This window comes from Choristoneura fumiferana, chromosome 5 (genome assembly GCF_025370935.1).
Source record: "Choristoneura fumiferana chromosome 5, NRCan_CFum_1, whole genome shotgun sequence".
In the NCBI taxonomy this organism is placed as follows: domain Eukaryota; kingdom Metazoa; phylum Arthropoda; class Insecta; order Lepidoptera; family Tortricidae; genus Choristoneura; species Choristoneura fumiferana.
In genome coordinates this window covers 5,012,951-5,030,740 of record NC_133476.1, presented here as the reverse complement: position 1 = coordinate 5,030,740, position 17,790 = coordinate 5,012,951, and the positions used below count along the sequence as shown (strand labels likewise).

At 38.4% G+C, this 17,790-nt stretch overlaps 2 protein-coding genes across 3 annotated transcripts in view; one reads left to right on the top strand and one right to left on the bottom strand.

The window, feature by feature from the left end:
* Positions 1-591: 591 nt before the first annotated feature.
* On the top strand, positions 592-8,268 carry LOC141427953 (uncharacterized). 2 transcript variants are annotated; one of them, XM_074087564.1, is made up of 5 exons: positions 592-702; positions 1,936-2,223; positions 3,579-3,746; positions 5,640-5,885; positions 8,037-8,268. In XM_074087564.1, exons 1-5 carry the CDS (start codon positions 654-656, stop codon positions 8,201-8,203), a joined length of 918 nt encoding a protein of 305 aa, XP_073943665.1. In that variant the 5' UTR covers positions 592-653; the 3' UTR covers positions 8,204-8,268. The 2 variants fall into 2 exon arrangements, with proteins under 2 accessions (XP_073943665.1, XP_073943664.1); XM_074087563.1 differs by lacking the exon at positions 592-702 and adding an exon at positions 1,153-1,285.
* A 95-nt stretch (positions 8,269-8,363) lies between these two features.
* The window catches only part of LOC141427951 (integrin alpha-5-like), a 30,340-nt gene continuing 20,913 nt past the window's right edge, over positions 8,364-17,790 (bottom strand). Inside the window, exons 19-26 of the mRNA XM_074087562.1 lie at positions 17,303-17,478; positions 16,907-16,988; positions 15,447-15,542; positions 13,940-14,093; positions 12,878-12,965; positions 11,824-11,938; positions 11,435-11,506; positions 8,364-10,664 (exon numbers count right to left, since the gene is read on the bottom strand). Of these exons, the coding sequence (XP_073943663.1) occupies positions 10,416-10,664; positions 11,435-11,506; positions 11,824-11,938; positions 12,878-12,965; positions 13,940-14,093; positions 15,447-15,542; positions 16,907-16,988; positions 17,303-17,478 (1,032 nt within the window). The 3' untranslated portion in view covers positions 8,364-10,415. The remainder of the gene's footprint in view (positions 10,665-11,434; positions 11,507-11,823; positions 11,939-12,877; positions 12,966-13,939; positions 14,094-15,446; positions 15,543-16,906; positions 16,989-17,302; positions 17,479-17,790) is intronic.

Genomic DNA, 17,790 nt, shown 5'->3' with positions numbered 1-17,790 from the left:
GTTTTTAGAATGTCAAAGACGAACCCAAATATGTAGATTTCGTATATGTTAGATCTTTCACGTCAATAGAGACACGAAGTAAGTGTTTTTTCAGACAATGTTTTAAAAAAATCATACAAAATTAAGTATTCATTTTATTCAAGATCCGGTAGACAAAATGGAGGTAAAAGATTGGAGAACCGATAGCTGTTTGACTTATAATTCTATCTGTTGTGCAAAAGTAGGAGATACGATTCAAAACTTATCAAAAATCGATGAAAACCTTGGGTCGCCCCTTAATGTTATTCAGTCAACTCAATTGTTGCAATTGAAGTCGAATTGTCTACAGCGAGGTACCTTCAGCCAAATTATACTAAAGTTGACTACCACCCTAAAGTTGATAATCGTTTGCATGGTCATAAAACAATAATGCCAATAGACGTGTCTGTCAACTTGAAAGTTCGACTTTAGCGACATATTCATTTGATAGGAACTTGTTTAAAAATTGATAGAACACTTATTGGGCTGATGGTACCTACAAAAATAAGCGCCAACGATAAGACTAAGAATTTATATATACGTAGTATATGTATACATGTTTGTTACAAGAACTTATTTAATTAGTTGATAACAAACATGCTACTGCATTTTAATTAGTAGTCTCGGACAGTTGAATGTCATTTAAAATGGAATTTTGGATTAATCTTTTCGCATTATTTGTGGGTGAGTCAGATTTTGAGATTTAGTCATTAATAAGTTCCTACACAATCTGACATACTTCTTAGCAGATTGTACCTTCGGTATCAGTACTAAACCTGATGTTTACCTATAGTTAGGTTATTAACCAAGGGCCTACATACATTTTTGTAAAATTTAGACATGTAATTCATCTTATTCTTATTTTTATCTATATAATTCTAATTTATACTTTGTTTTGCGAACTTTAATAATTAAGAGAATATTATAATTTTTATTAAAAAAAAAACTTCCTACCAAGTTTCTTGTAGCGTATTCTGCTTGGCAATGGTGGTCTTTCCGAAAACGCTGATGATATAAAAAGTGACATGTAAAAGAGCCCTTTAAGACTATCTACAGTATAAAAGGTTATTTAAAATTTGATGTTTACTTAGCAGTGTGGTATAAAATCAAAAGTTAAGGACTAAGCCATACCTAGTTTAAACAACACATATGTACATACTAAACCATTATATATCTTCTATTTGTTCGAACAGTGTTATAGGTCATTTATGGAATCAGGCGTTACTTTGCGGTGGTCCATATCAACTATATTGCGATGAGGTCGCGGGTAAGCAAAGTAATTGTTTCAGTTTAGTGTTAAGGATCAGCGGGTAAAAGGGAGGTAGAGCTTAAAAGATTTGTGTGATGGCGGTGATTGTTGGGTTTGTGGTGATTTGCGTGTGTTCTTGCAGCGTGGAGGTGGAGGGGCTGCGTGAACACAAATTCGTTGCATAGACGTACACAGCATAAGATCGCGGGTGAACAAATTAAATGTTTATGGTTCATTGGTGTTACCCGTGTGGTGTCAGGTTAGAATTACACCTCTCCATTTCTTCCGTGCATGTCGTAAGAGGGGACTGACGATATAGGTTAAGGTTTACCGCAGGCAACAGGCTAGCAACCTGTCACTATTGTACCGTTCTCGTCAAACTTAAAACCTAAAAATTGCTAAAAGTGGAAAGGTAACGTTTCGTGTGCTCTGCCTACCTCATTCGGGAATACAGGCGTGATGTTTGTGTGTGTTGTGTGGTTCATTGGTATGGACCTCCGCCTCCGCCTCAGCAAAGTAACGCCTGGCTTTATACATGAAGTGCAAGATTCGAACTTCGTATCTTGCCGTCCCGCTGACACTTACATTATTTAATACGAGAGTGACAAGGACGGTTTCGAATTTCGTAGTAGCCACCCTGATTCAATAAATTACGACTTGTCTCTCAGTGTCTGCAGCTTCATCACCATTTATATCGAAGCAGTATCGACCAGACTACGAATATAACAGGAAGACTGACGCGTTCTACAAGCTACACACTGATGTCGCTGCGAAGTGGATTGCAGTCAGAAAATGTACAGCAGAAGGGGCGACGCTCGTACAGGTCACGTCAGAGGAAGACACTAAGCAAATTCACGCAATGTTCAAGAAGTATCCGGATTTGGGAAGCTATGTACTGATCGGAACAACTGGAGGGTCACACGAGTCAATTGAAGATGAGAATCCAATGGTCAATTGTAAGTTTTGATACAAAGATATGAAACTAGCTGTTGCCCGCGATTCCGTCTGCGAAGAATTCATTTAGCGCTATCCCGCGGGAACTTGCAATGGCTCAGGTCTGAAATGACTGTTTTCCTAAAATGTAGGTACAATTCTCAAAACGTCTGCGTTTTCGTAATGTTAGTACTTCTATTTTGTCAGCTTTCTCAAAATGTCTGCTATTTAAAATGTGTACAATCTCAGTAAGTCGTCTATTCATAATGTTTACATTCCTATAATATTAGCATTACTATAATTTCTGCTTTTCTGTTATGTTCACTTTTTTAAATAGGCTTGTTATGTTTGTTTTCCCATAGTCTGCTTAATTTTCAAATCAATGTTCTAAATGTTCCACCAGAGATGCGCTATGCGAGGATGGGTAAATGAAGCGTTTCTATTGGTTGATGAAAAACATATTCCTCGCAACACATCCTCGCACGTCTCTGGTGGAAACGCTGCTTTAGAACAAAATATTTTTCGTTCTCAACCGGTTTCGTACGCGAACGAAGGGATTTTCGTAGTTTAGTTTTTTTACTAAAATCAATGCTAATAAATGCGAAAGTAACTCAGTCTGTCTGTCTGTTACTCTTTCACGGCTAAACCGCTGAACCGAATTAGATGAAATTTGAAGACCATGATTGAGACATTTTGGGAATAAGACTTTTCTGGAATGCCAACGTTATAAGAAGGCGGATATTTTGAGGTTGCAGACATTTTGAGAATAAGCACTTTCTGAAAGCACTTTTTGAGAAGCTGACATTATGCAAAAGACGTGTTGACAATCTGAAAAGCAGGCATTTTGCGAAAAATACATTTTAGGAAAACGGATATTTCAGGCCTGAGCCCTTGCAATTTTCCGGGATAAAACTATCCTATGTCCCTACCCGCGACTCAAACTATCTGTATGTTTAGCAGTTTAGACGTGAAGAGTTAACAAACAGTGTATTTATAATTATAACATTAGTACTGGGGTTAAATTTCCAGACAATTATGACATCGAATCTTTTTTTCAGATGTTTTGTACATTTTTTAAAAGCTGGCAAGCACAGCCCACTGACTCTCCTTGAGTTGTTGGTGTTCATTGACCGGTGGTGACCATTTTCCATCAGATGATCCGCTTGATCGTTTATCTCCCACTCATAATAAAAAAAAATTGTTACCCTGCTGTAGTCCGCGACCATGTGATTGAGACACGGTTAAACCTAACACACTACGCGATATCCAGGTCCTTTACATGGTTTGATTTGTATTATTTCTTTCAACCATTTGTCTTATTTACACAGCCATAAGTGAAATCAAGTCAACATGTATACGCTTATGCCTTATTTTTCAGTGCAACCTGAAGACAGAAGTAACCCATACCACAATGAGCCAGATAATGACGTTATGAACCGTAACGGCCAGATTGAGTCCTACCACGGCTACCGGGATCTGCCGTTCGTATGCAAAGTGGAAGCCAAGAGTGCACCGTACAATGAGGAATGTGATGTTTATGCCAAAGGTAAAATATGGAACCAGCTTCCTGCAACTTTCCCTGAGCAGTACAACTTAGGGATCTTTAAAAAAAAACGGCCAAGAGCGTGTCGTACACGCCCAGGATAGGGTTCCGTAGATATTACGAAAAAATCAAATAATATTTTTCTAAGGATTTCGTATTGTGTACTGAATCTTCCAAGTTTAGGTATATTTTATATCTTAGGCTGCTATTTACTCTTAAACTACTAATAATTCTCAAGAAATCTTAGCCGCTATAATTTTCCTTGTAAAGTTGATATATTTACTACCATTCTGATTTTTTTCAAATTTTTCCACCAACATTTTAGATTTCAGAGTGGGGGGGGGGGGGTGAGGGCGCTCGATTTCAATGAAAATTTGCACTTTTAAGTTCAATGTTTCGCAAACAGATCACTGAATAGAAAAAATGTCTTAGCAACCCCCTAATGGTTTTAAAAGACCTATCCAACGATACCCCACAATGTAGGGTTAGGCGAGAAAAAAAAACACCTTCACTTTACGTCCATGGGAGGAACCCTAAAAAAATTTTTTTTAACTTTTTTTTATTGTACAATTTTGTCGGCGTGACTGATATTATGTATATTCATGTCAAATTACAGCTTTCTAGTATTAACGGTCTCTGAGCTTATCCGCGGACAGACAGACGGACAGACATGGCGAAACTATAAAGGTTTCTAGTTGACATCAGAATCCTAAAAACGAGCCCATCTGTCTATTTAAGGGCCGGCAATAGTGTGATACCCCTCGTATTGCGGGTGTCCATGGGCGACGGTGATTGCTTCCCATCCGGTGACCCGCATATTGGTTTGCCCCTCTTTTATGTGTAAATATAAATAAAAAATAATAATAATAAATATAATGGGACACTTGGCACCAATTGACCTAGTCCCAAACTAAGCAAAGCTTGTACTATGGTTATTCACACAAATATCTGCCCCGGCCGGGATTCGAACCCAGGACCTCAAGCTTCGTAGTCAGGTTCTTTAACCACTTAGCCATCCGGTAGTCAATATAATAAAATAATATACTAAAAAGGCACCTCAAAATACTTAAACACCTTCCTAAATACCAAAATACGTAGACAATCGAGTTTTTATACTTCTGAGCAAAAAATCAATCAAAAAAAAATCTAAACACGCTTTACATTGTTAAGGGGATCCCATGCCCCAATGACCTTCGATCTGAATTCCTTACTTTTCTAATGATTTTTGTAGCTCGCAAGCTCGTCCGTTTAATACTCAACTCAGCCAGCAATACCAGCAGCCTACTTCCAGGCCACGACAATAATCTACTATTGTTACTGCATGGTGTGCTGCTGCTCCGTGCGCGCGCTGCACACGCACGCCATGCACAGCGCAATCAGCGGTATTGGCAATTTTTGATAAAATATTAGTTTTTCTTTTACAAATATACAATTTTACTCGCAAATGTGATGAAAAACATTGTATTTCGCACGGGCGGTACTAGAATTACGAACATCGACTCATTAACTCTCGTTCGTAATTCCTTATTTACCGCCCTTAAGACACAATGTATTATTTCTATCCAGGTAGGTATCTACCCAATTATTCGTTTCGATACTGTAGAATTTTAGATGGCTTACGAGTCCACTAGTAAGATAATAGTTGAATTAAATACTCCAAGTTTGTTGAATGGTAAAGCTGTGGTACCATGTTATGTCTAAGTAGTAGTAGTGGTAATATTGTTATGTATAAGTTAATGAATGTAATTGATTTTAAAATTACCACGCCCCAACAGCACATCAATTTTATATTTTTTTTTAAAAGGTGTTGCAATAAATAAATACTGAATACTGAATATATATACCTACTATGGAATCTAACAGTACCATTAAATCATCTTTATTTATGCATTTCAGATTACGTATCAAAAATTTCGACCACCGGCAGCTGTTATAGAGTAGCCACCATTCAAGCCAAATGGGATGAAGCATACGCAAACTGTCAGTCCGAGGGGGCACATCTAGCGATCATCAATAATGCTGGAGAACTAGAAGTTGTCAAGGATATGCTCCAAAGTACACCAGGCTATATAGAAGGATGGCAGTTCTTTGTGGGCGTCAGAGCGGAGAGGACTGAGCCGCGTGTGTTTAAGACTGTCTTAAGTAAGTTATAGTTTTCGACTTAAATTGAGTCGGCAATGTCATTATTATCGTGATCATCTGCCGAAAGATGTTCGCTACCGGACATGGTCTCCCCTTAAGAACGCCACAATGACCAGTCTTGTAGGCACTAGGGTTATTAGTACATCTTATAGGAGGCTTACCTACGCTGAGTTCTCCGGTACGATTCAAGAACACTTGACCCGACGGCCCTCAATTCTTTGAGCAATATTATTGTGTAGTTTGTTTCTTCTGCGGATTAAATTAAACATCGAGAAGTATTGAGTAAATAACCTGGCCATAAAAAATCATTTTTAATACAAGCTTTTTTCTGCTGACTGTACTTTTTGTTGACTGTACTTGCATTGTCACCCAAACTACATTTGTATACCAAATTTCAAGTCGATGCTATTAACCGTTGAAGAGTTCCGTCCTGCGGAGACGATCCTGGCTGGACTACCAGGATGTCACTACTAGAATATTGTATTGTCACGCGATTTACATAAACATTCCAAATTCCAAGTCAATCTGACTACTGGTAGTTGGTCAAATTTCACTTGCAAGATTTGACTACAGACAGAACGGGACAGGTGAAACTAAATAAAAGCTTGTAACAAAGCGCGCGAGTGTAAAAAGAGTAGTATTGTTATAGATAATACATCGAAAATGTTCAGTTTTCGTAGACAAAACACAACAGCAATAAGCATGGGCTCAGACAGACAAGGATGTAGATTTTTTTTCCTTCGTACTCTTCCGCGACTTTATATCGAAAATACAAACTGAGACGTGGATGCACAGAAAAACCAGAAAAAGAGACCAGCGCTGGGAATCGAACCCAGGTAGGTAGGTAGGTCTTAGGTTCGTGTCTAGATTCCTGTCCAGAGGTGGTGTAGGGGTTGCACGCAGCACGGATTGCTGAGGACCTGGGTTCGATTCCCAGCGCTGGTCTCTTTTTCTGGTTTTTCTGTGCATCCATGTCTCAGTTTGTATTTTCGATATGGTTTCACGGGATACCCGTAAAAGTAACAAATTTGGAGTTGAAATAAAAAATACAAAAAGACTCCAAAAAACCAATCATAATGCTAATTTATACCCAATAGACGACCCCTACCGGGACAGTGCCAAATACTCAGACTTTACTGCGTATAATTTCATTGATGTCCGAGTTTTACAAGCGTCATACCTAGTGCCATCCACGAAGACGCGTGATTTTGCCAAAATTAGCCATTAATGAAGCCGTGGTGGCCTAGTGGTTTGACCTATCGCCTCTCAAGCAGAGGGTCGTGGGTTCGGACCCCGGCTCGCACCTCTGAGTTTTTCGAAATTCATGTGCGGAATTATATTTGAAATTTACCACGAGCTTTGCGGTGAAGGAAAACATCGTGAGGAAACCTGCACAAACCTGCGAAGCAATTCAATGGTGCGTGCGAAGTTCCCAATCCGCACTGGGCCCGCATGGGAACTAAAGCCCTCTTGTTCTGAGAGGAGGTCTGTGCCCAGCAGTGGGACGTATATAGGCTGGGATGATGATGAACCATTAATGACATTGTAATAAGAACCACGGCACGCGTCATCGTGAATGACTCTACCTATATCTAGTTACTTCTGTCGTCATCATCATCATTTCAGCCGTAGGACGTCCACTGTTGAATATAGAGCTCCAGTTGCTTCAGTTGGAAGCGACCTGCATCCACTGAGAAGCCGCGGTCATCAGATCATCCGTCCATCTCGTTGGTTGACGTCCGAGACTCCCTTCCAGAACTCCATTCGAGAACTTTTCAGCCCCAACGGCCATCTGTTCTCCGTGCTGTATGGTCTGCTCACGCTTCGTGAGGATTTCTAAAAAAGTTTGTACATTTGATTTGTAGAGTGAACGATACTGAGTTTAAATAACATAGTCTCCCGAAATGTCCCAATTAATTTGTATGGAATGTTCCTTTTTTGCTACCGCAAATCCATAGAGTTTTGGTAACAAAAAAGGAAATTTCCATACAAACCAATTGGGACATTTTGAGAGACTTATGTTATTACGACTCAGTATCGTTCACTCTACATACCTGCAAATTTTTATCCAAGTCGGAGTCGCAAATCAAATGTACAAACTTTTTTAGAAATGCTCTCGTACAGTTTGATAATTGTACTTCTCATTTTCAGATCAAACGCTAGAAGAGGTGGGTTACCAGCCGTGGGACGACAACGAGCCGAACAACGAGTTCGGTGTAGAGTACTGCGTGTCTATACTCCGGCGCAGCGGCAAATACAACGACACTGTTTGTGGCAACCGCTATTCGTACGTGTGCGAGAAAGAACGCCACGTCTAAAGTAGTGGTCTTTAAAATACTCGACTTAATTACATTACGAATACAATAAAAAACTTACCTACAAGCCTTCATGAAACATCATTTAGGGCGGTTACAGACTAAGCGTTTTTTCTGAGCGTATACGGTCGTTTTTGGCATACGCGCTTACACACCCAAGAAACGCTAGTCTGGAACCACCCTTAGGACAGCATTAAGAAAAATACTATGTAGGTACATCGGTAAATTACAAGAAAGCAATGAGCGGCTTTACCGCTACAGGGCGATCTCTTCAAAACAACCTTTGGGAAGGCAAAGAAGAAAGGATCATATTAAAATAGGTGGTGGTGTGGTGGTGGTGGTGTAAAATTAAATGAGGGTTTCTCTGATAGGCTAGTTGGCGACATCATGGAGACATCATGATACAAATGCCATCTAGCGACATCTGTCAAGAAACTTTAATTGGGATGGGATGCATATGTAGGATCCACGGAAAGAACGTGTCTAGTCATCTTTTTTTTATTTATACACAGAAAAAAAACCCAGAAAAAGAGACCAGCACTGGAAATAGAGCCCAGGTCCTCAGCGTTCCGTGCTGCGTGCCATACCTCTACACCACCACTTAAAAAATCAAATTAAGATTGGTTTTGGAGTCTTTTGTATTTTTTATTTCAACTCCAAATTTTTTACTTTTACGGTCATCCCGTGAAATCCAACGAAAATACAAACTAAAACATGGATGCATAGGAAAAACCCAGAAAAAGAGACCAGCGCTGGGAATCGAACCCAGGTCCTCAGCATTTTAATCTAAAAATGTAGAGCTCGCAAAGTAGTATGACTTACCATTGAATTAAATAATCTGACAACAATATAAAATATATTTTTAACTTTTAAATAAATGGCAACCGTTGTAATTGTTCGTGATGACTAACTTTCAAACCTATAACTCAAAAAGTAACAGTTGGTTAGGTGACTAGACTCGTTCTTTACGTGGACCCTTTATATGACGCATTAATAGAGGAACACAGAAAAACACAAAGAAAGAAAGAAAGTTTTCTTTTATTAAGTAGTAATAATGAAAATATACTTTTAATTAAGTAATATAAATGATTAAATCTACAACTAAGTATGTACACATTGTCAAGTCGACAGTTAAATAAAATACTTTATCTTCATGCATTAACTTCCCTATTATATGTTCAGAAACGACTATCAAATGGCCTTTATTAAGAAACCTGGTATCTGCGTTCACATTAAAGTACAGTGCATCTTAATGTTTACATTAAAGTATCGGTAATACTTTTTTTAACAATGCTTATCTGTACATATTGTAGAAAACTTATGACATGCATGTAGATAATAATTATTATTCAAAGTCAAAGTCAAAGTCAAATTCAAAATACAGGCCATATCTGAACATATATTATAGAAAACTTATGATACGCATGTAGATAAAGTTATGTATGCGGCTATACATAATTAGGCATTATGCACCAGCCACATAAATAACTATAAATTTGTACATCTGTAGATATATAATAAGTATCCAAGTAATTTTACAGAATAAGCAATCAAAAATGGTCCATGGAAATACTCCTGTAGGTACAAAGAGCCGACGATGGCTGCCACTCTAAGAAATTTATTGCAATTATACATTTATTTTTAAAGCAAGTAACAGATTCAAAGATATTATTTTTTAAATTTTGCAATTATATTTTTTTATTTAAAATCCATCATGGCTGTAAGCAATTCTGCCGCTTCGTGTCTTTAATTTTTAATCTGCTTTAGGAAAGACAATGCAATCAAAGTCCATACATCCATTAGATACAGCAGGGCTACTACGAAATTTGAAAATCGAAGTTCGTATCGTACCTACCGTCCCGCCGACGCTTATATTATTTAATACGAGAGTGAGAGAGACGGTACGATACGAACTCCGATATTCGAATTTTGTAGTAACCCTGCTGACTGCTGACACTCAAGCGACCAAGGGCTTTTCAAAGCAAGTCGTCAGGTTAGATTTTAGAATATATTTGCTTGCTTTCTCACAAGTGTGATGAAAAACATTGTATGTACGTCCATAAAGGACGGTATAGGAATCACGAAGCTCGTCTCAAAAAACCTACCATACCCCATTGTTGGTTTCCTTATTTGACGGACCAACGTCACGTATCTAAATATTTATGAAATTGCTAGTTTTAAACTCGTTACCGTCTTTGTTAGCAATCGAAACTTTTTATTTCACCAGCTGTTTCTTAAGCGAAACTTCGATTTGATTTTTGAAATCTGCATTTCGCCCATGATGCCTATTCGAGGGAGTTGGTTGGCAGGCCTCTTTGGCTTCGCTGACTTCTTGTACATCTTCGATGACTTCGGCCTCTTCGGCTTCTTTTGCATCGGCCTCGTCGAGCAGCTCTCTGTATGTCCGGTTAGCCAGCGCGGCGCGTGCGCTATTTGACAACCGCATCGATTGTCTGTGCAAGATCTGGTAATACAAACATGATTAGATATACTGAGCGGCAAAAAATCTGGCCCTCAAGTGTATGCAGAATCGGTAATTTTGTATGAAGAGTGGGCCAAATTTTGTGCCGCTGAGTATTATTTTAATAGTAGGTAAGGTGAAGGTGAAGGTGAAGCCGTGGTGGTCTAGTGGTTTGACCTATCGCCTCTCAAGCAGACCGCCGTGGGTTCAAACCCCGACTCGCATAGTTTTTCGAAATTCATGTGCAGAATTACATTTGAAATTTACCACGAGCTTTACGGTGAAGGAAAACATCATGAGTAAACCTGCACAAACCTGAGAAGCAATTCAATGGTGCGTGCGAAGTTTCCAATCCGCACTGGGCCCGCGTGGGAAATATGGCCCAAGCCCTCTTGTTCTGAGAGGAGGCCTGTGCCCAGCAGTGGGACGTATATAGGCTGGGATGGGATGGAGTAAGTAAGGTACGTTATTTTTTACTACACGCTTATAACTAGAGACCGGATGATATGCAACATAAAAAGCTTAAAATGCCAGAATATGAGCCCAGGTAGAAGTTGTGATAGAGATACACTTTGAAATGTGTTTCACTATATATAGTTCATTGTCGGAAGAGAAAAAAATCTTAATCGTGAGTAGAAATAACCTAACCAACAAAAAGTTGCCCCCGACATTGTCACTTTAAAGTTCAATATCTAAAAACGGCTGATCCGATTTTGATAAAATATGTTTAAGAACCCTCGCTAGAAAACCTGCTTTCAAATAATAACACATACCATGCTCTTTCTCTTGACATCAGTCTTCAAATCTTTTAACTTTTCTTTATTTTTTCGGCGCAGAAATCCACACTGCGAAAGGAAAGAAAGGTAAAGTATATGTACGAGTACTTCATTGTTTTCAAAACAACACAGCTTTTTAAAGACTAAACAAATGTTTGAACAACGCAACTCAAGCCTCCCAAAAACCAAGTTTAAAAGGTGTGCATTATACTATACATATGTATGTTATGTTAAATGAAGGGTCCACGGAAAGAACATAATGTCTTGACTAGATTTTTTGAGTTATAGCGGTTTGAAAGTTAGTCATCACGAACTATTACTATGGTTACCATTTCTTTAAAGGTTAATAACCTAATCTGTGTTGTAGGTAGGTACTTGATACAAACCTCGTACAGCGCAAATGCCAGAAGGCCCAAAATAAACAGGCCCACAAGAACGGCCACCACAATGATCCATATCGGCACAACAAGAGCCTCTTGCAGCGTCAGCGTCGTGGTCACACTGCAAAAGTAAAATGCACCTTTAATCTTATAATGAAGCAATTGAGTGCGTGAATGTGTTTGTCCTAGGCAAAAAATAGGGTAGTCTAATAGTCATTTAATAATAAATACAAATCAAATCTACGTCAATCCTCGCAATGTGATGAAAATCATTGTGTATCACGGGCCGTAAGGGGATTACAAACTTGAGTTATTCAAAGCCTCCGGCGTCGGGCTTCTAACAGACTTTCATTAGTAATCCCCTTCTTACGCCCCTTAATGCACAATGTACTAGTGTTTAATTGACGAAAAAAAACTTATCCAATATTTTTTGATATTACGGACTAGCCTAATTATCTTTATTATTTAATAGCTTTAACCAGCGGCTTTCGCCGTCTTAACTGAACTGTTGTATGCCCGTGCAATTTTTGAAACATACAACGACAACCTACCTACTCACACGATTCTTGTTACAAGAAATCGAGATTTTTTAAACAACAAATTTTACAATTTTATTAGTTTAGTAGCAGGTATATGCTGAGCTGGCAACGTTGCATTTTTGTTAGTTTTTCTCGAATATTCCATAAAAAGTTAGTGAAAAATTATAATGTTGTCTGATAGAACACTTCTTAATATATAAGTTAATAATGTGTTTACTACAATAGTTATTCGTTATAGACTTTTATTTTTTTTAAAACCCGGTCATAAATATTAATTCGTTTTTAAGGCATATAAAAGTCTATCACGAATAATTAATTGGAGTAGACACATTAACTTATATATTAGAAGTGTTCTATCAGAAAACATTTTTTAATTTTCATTCAATTTTTATGGAATAATCGAGAAAAACTAACAAAAATGCAACGTTGCCAGCTCAGCCGGTATAAACGCTCTATAAGGTTAAATATAAATACCTATATTTAAAATACACGTAAAATTATTAAATAAATACAATACTTACGATTTTCCCAAATCTTCGTTTTCAGAGTCAAAGTGCAGGTTTAGTTCAGTGCGGACGGTAATATTTGAGGTCTCTGATATTTTGCCATCTGAAAAAAAAAACTAGTTTTTGACAAACATTTGTTGATTTAATCCATCAGCTGCTCACTAGTCGATGTGTACAGTCGAAGAAACCGAGCCACGTTGGTACCCTGGTGGGCGGAACCTTTTAGCTGTTAATTTCAAGTCGACATTCCGTTTCCGTGGAGTGTGACCACAAACTCCGTGACATGACACATGAAATTAAATAAATAAATAAATAAATAAAATAAATATCATGGGACACTTGACACCAATTGACCTAGTCCCAAACTAAGCAAAGCTTGTACTATGGGTACTAGGCAACGGATAAATATACTTATATAGATAAATACATACTTAAATACATATTAAACATCCAAGACCCGAGAACAAACATTCGTGTTATTCACACAAATATCTGCCCCGGCCGGGATTCGAACCCAGGACCTCAAGCTTCGTAGTCAGGTGCTCTAACCACTTAGCCATCCGGTCGTCAATCCTAACAAATTGTTACTAACGTGTTCAATAAGGGGGTGAAAGATGGCGTTATTATCGGGAGCTCCGTTTGACGTGTCAGTCTTGCTTGCGATTGGCTATTTAGTAATTTAACCAATCACGAGCGCTACGCAAATGTCAAACGGATCTCACGATACTAACGCCATCTATGCTGAGTGGGGACCGGCTTAGCGTCACGTATGTCTTGTATTTGTTCTATGTTTGATTTTATGGCGTTAAATAACTCACTTGCACTTGAGGTATTCCATCTTAGGCCTCTAGGTTGGCAACGCATCTGCAATACCCTGGTGTTGCAGTTGTCTATGGGCGGTGGTGATCTCTTACCATCAGGAGACCCACTTGCTCGTTTGCCATCCAGTTGAATAAAAAAATATTTCGATATTTCGCCCGTCGAAAAACCCTTATTGGAATATTCCAATTATTAGCTAAAATATTCAGGGTAAACCTGCTTGTAGTTTATACAAACAGACAAAGGACGACTATTTACCTAATTTACCAGGCGGCACAAAGAACGGTATAACGACATTAATACTGTCCTCCTTGAACAACTCCCCGATGTCACAGGTGAGCTCGACTACATCAGTGTCCCCTGTCTGGTTGCGGACCTCGCACTTCTTGCTCAGAGCATCGTCTCGGTATACCTGTTACAAAACAATATAGTGTCAAATAACCTAATCATGAAAATTGCATTTTTAATACAAGCTTTTTTTGCTGACTGTACTTTTTGTTGACTGTACTTGCATTGTCACCCAAACTACATTTGCATACCAAATTTCAAGTCGATGTTAACCGTTGAAGAGTTCCGGCCTGTGGAGACGATCCTAGCTAGACTACCAGGATGTAGCTACTAGATTATTGTATTGTCACGCGATTTATATAAGTATTTCAAATTTAAAGTAAAACTTGCAAATTTGATTACAGACAGACAGACAGACAACGGGACAGGTGAAACTAAATTATAAGCTTGTAATAAATAAATACTTACTATGAGAACAATACGTACCTACGCTAATATCTTAAAAAATATAATAAGTCTATGCTGGACCCGATAGCATAACAAAGTACAAGCGATTTTGTATTGAAATTCACTAATACTATTAGCTTGTACTTTGTTATGCATTGGGCCCTGCTAGACCCGATTACATAACAAAGTACAAGCTAATAGTATTAGCGATTTTATATTGAAATTCACTAATACTATTAGCTTGTACTTTGTTATGCATTGGGCCCTGCTAGACCCGATTACATAACAAAGTTTTACATTAGTTCTATAAGCCTTAAGGTGACTGACTGTATAAGGAACTTGTCAGACGGAGTGCGAGGGTGACACTATTTCCCGGACGTACACATGATATTTTACGACACGCCCATAGAAACTTTTGTCAGTTTGAAACCAGTTTGTATGCGCGTGTACACGAAATATCGGGTCGGTATTTCCATGTCGGTATTGTCCGTGCCGGTAAATAGTATCATCCAAACGGAATGTCAAACGCATATGACACGCGACGGCGACGGTTGGTTACGCAACGTTATACCTTCCGCCGCCTAACTTTGCCTAAAAGTTCATTGCCACGACTAGTACCACAAAAACTCATCATCCCAGCCTATATACGTCCCACTGCTGGGCACAGGCCTCCTCTCAGAACAAGAGGGCCACACCACAAAAACTATAAAGGTATAATTCCAATAATTGAATAGGCACTATACCGTTAAGCGATTCGAACACAATCCGGGAGTAACGTAAAGACGTCGCATAAAAAATGTATCTCAAAAATGCGTCAAAACTGTGTATTAAGTACCTAATGAACTTTTAGACAGATATATATGGCGCGTGATATAATGGGCATAGTTTCATACTTTTCGATACAAAGAATATATTTTTGCCTGACACGGTGCTGTTACGGTCATGGTATGATACGGTGTAATGTGTAGAGCCTTTAGACCGAATACCTAACCTACTGGCTGACTGGCTAATATTGAAATTATAGCTATACCTGTATTGTGTCGAGCTGGAACTCAATGGAGGGATTTTTTTGCAGAAAGAGCGTGCAGTTGACCAATTTCCAGTTTGTTCCCTTAGTGTTGGTTATCTGAAATTATATATTTTTAAACTTGCAACGTAGATCCGAGAATTAGTTAGGTACTTAGTTATTATAACTCTTTTTTCGGAAAGACCATCATTGTCAAAAATAATGTGCCGCAAGAAACTTGGCAGAAAAACATTTTTTCAAAACAAAATAATATTACCTACTCTTATAATTACAATCATCATAACTATGAAAGTACCTACTATGAAACTACACTAACCACATCACTCTCTAAAGTCTGTCCACTAACATTAAGAGCGTTTATACCTGCTGAGCTGGCAACGTCGCATTTTTGTTAATTTTTCTCGATTATTCCACAAAAATTGAATGAAAATTAAAAATGTGGTCTAATAGAGCACTTCTTAATATTTAAGTTTAATGTGTCTACTCCATTAATTATTCGTTATAGACTTTTATATTCTTTAAAAACGAACAAAATATTTACTAACGGTTTGTAAAGAAAATAAAAGTCTATCACGAATAATTACACATTAACTTTTTTTTTTTTTTTTTTTTTTTCCTTCTACTTCTTTCAATCATTTATTAAATAGAAAATTTACATTAACTTATATATGTTAAGAAGTGTTATCAGACCACATTTTTAACTTTCATAAAAAAAATATGGAATAATCGAGAAAAACTAACAAAAATGCAACGTTGCCAGCTCAGCAGGTACGAGTATAAACGCTCTTAATTTATTATATTCTGAACTTAAAATAAACTAGATAGAATATTATGTAATTTTAGTAGTTTTAAACATTTTTTTTTTTGGATTACCTATTTATTAGGCTGCGTTTCTACCAGAGATGTGAGAGGATGTGCTACGACGAATGTGTTTGTCATGAACCAATAGAATCGCTTCATTTACCTACACTCGCACAGCACAGCTGTAGTGTAGGGTTGCCATAAGTGTGGGGACTGAGACCGGGATATTAGTCGTAAAGTTAGAAAAAAAGGAACTTTTATTACAACAATAGGTGACTTCAGGGGTTTGGTCCTTGCAAGCAACCCGCCAGTCGGGTTCTGTGTTCGTAGGCGCTTTTCGCTACAAAGCGGAAAATGCACGTTATCGGCTACGTTATAGCCTAGCTTTTATGAAGTCCAGTCCCCTAATAAATAACCATCATTTTTAAACCGGGACAAATTGCTTATCGGTCGGGACGCCGGGTCACTGCTTCAAACCGGGGACATGTCCCGGCGTACCGGGACGTATGGCAACCCTACTGCAGTGGAAACAGTTGAGCGGAGCGAGGTTAGGTAAAGCGTTTCTATTGGTTCATGAGAAACACATTCCTCGCAACGCATCTTCGCACATCTCTGGTGGGAACGCAGCCTTAAGGGTCATGAACTTTGAAGCGGGTACTTACGGTGTATGTGTGATGAATTGTTTTTCCAAATACGTCTACGTCGGATCGGGTGAGATTGACTATTTCGCCTTGATCAGTTTTTCTGTAAGTACAAATTAACAGTTTTTAATGAATTACGGTTATTTACACTATGTACATTATTATACAAGGTGTTAATTGAATAACTGAAAATCTCAGACACCCCAAACAAAATAAACACAGATAACTCACATCTTAAATCGAGTTTAGCTCGACATGTTTCGGGCTAATTTGGGGCCCTTCGTCCAAGAGCAACGCGACAAGGCGGCTGCTGCAAAACGCGCTCGCTTTGCTCCTCGTCTCCTAGAGGAAGGTCTATGAACATGTCGAGCTAAACTCGATTTAAGACGTGAGTTATTTCATTAAATTTGGTCTTACCCCTCAATCCTGATGCCACTGTTGTCATTCTTGAACCGTACGTTGATGATTTGAGGGTCAGCCGCCGGAACGCTGGTATTACAGTGGTTAAACACGTCGACTTGCAAGCTCATGTTGCGGCTTTCGCTGTTCAGCGACGTCATGTCCAGTTCAAAGGCCGTTTCCGCGCCAATGTCCTGAAAATAGAGACTTCTGTTTTACTATGGGCCACCATAATGGTGCTCCAACACTGGATGTTATAAGAGTTATATAACGTTATAAGATATTTGAAAATACGACCAAACGGTTCGAAAAAAGGTATGTGTGCTCCGCCTTCTTTTTTTCTTTTGTTGCCAAGACGAAAAACACCTACCTACCTTTTCTCGAACCGTTTCGTCGTATTTTTAAATGTTTTACGAGTATAACCTTAGATGAATTATTGATCTCGCGCGCTCGTATTCATCTAAGAATATAACGTTTTAAAAAACTTATAACAGCCAGTGTGGGAG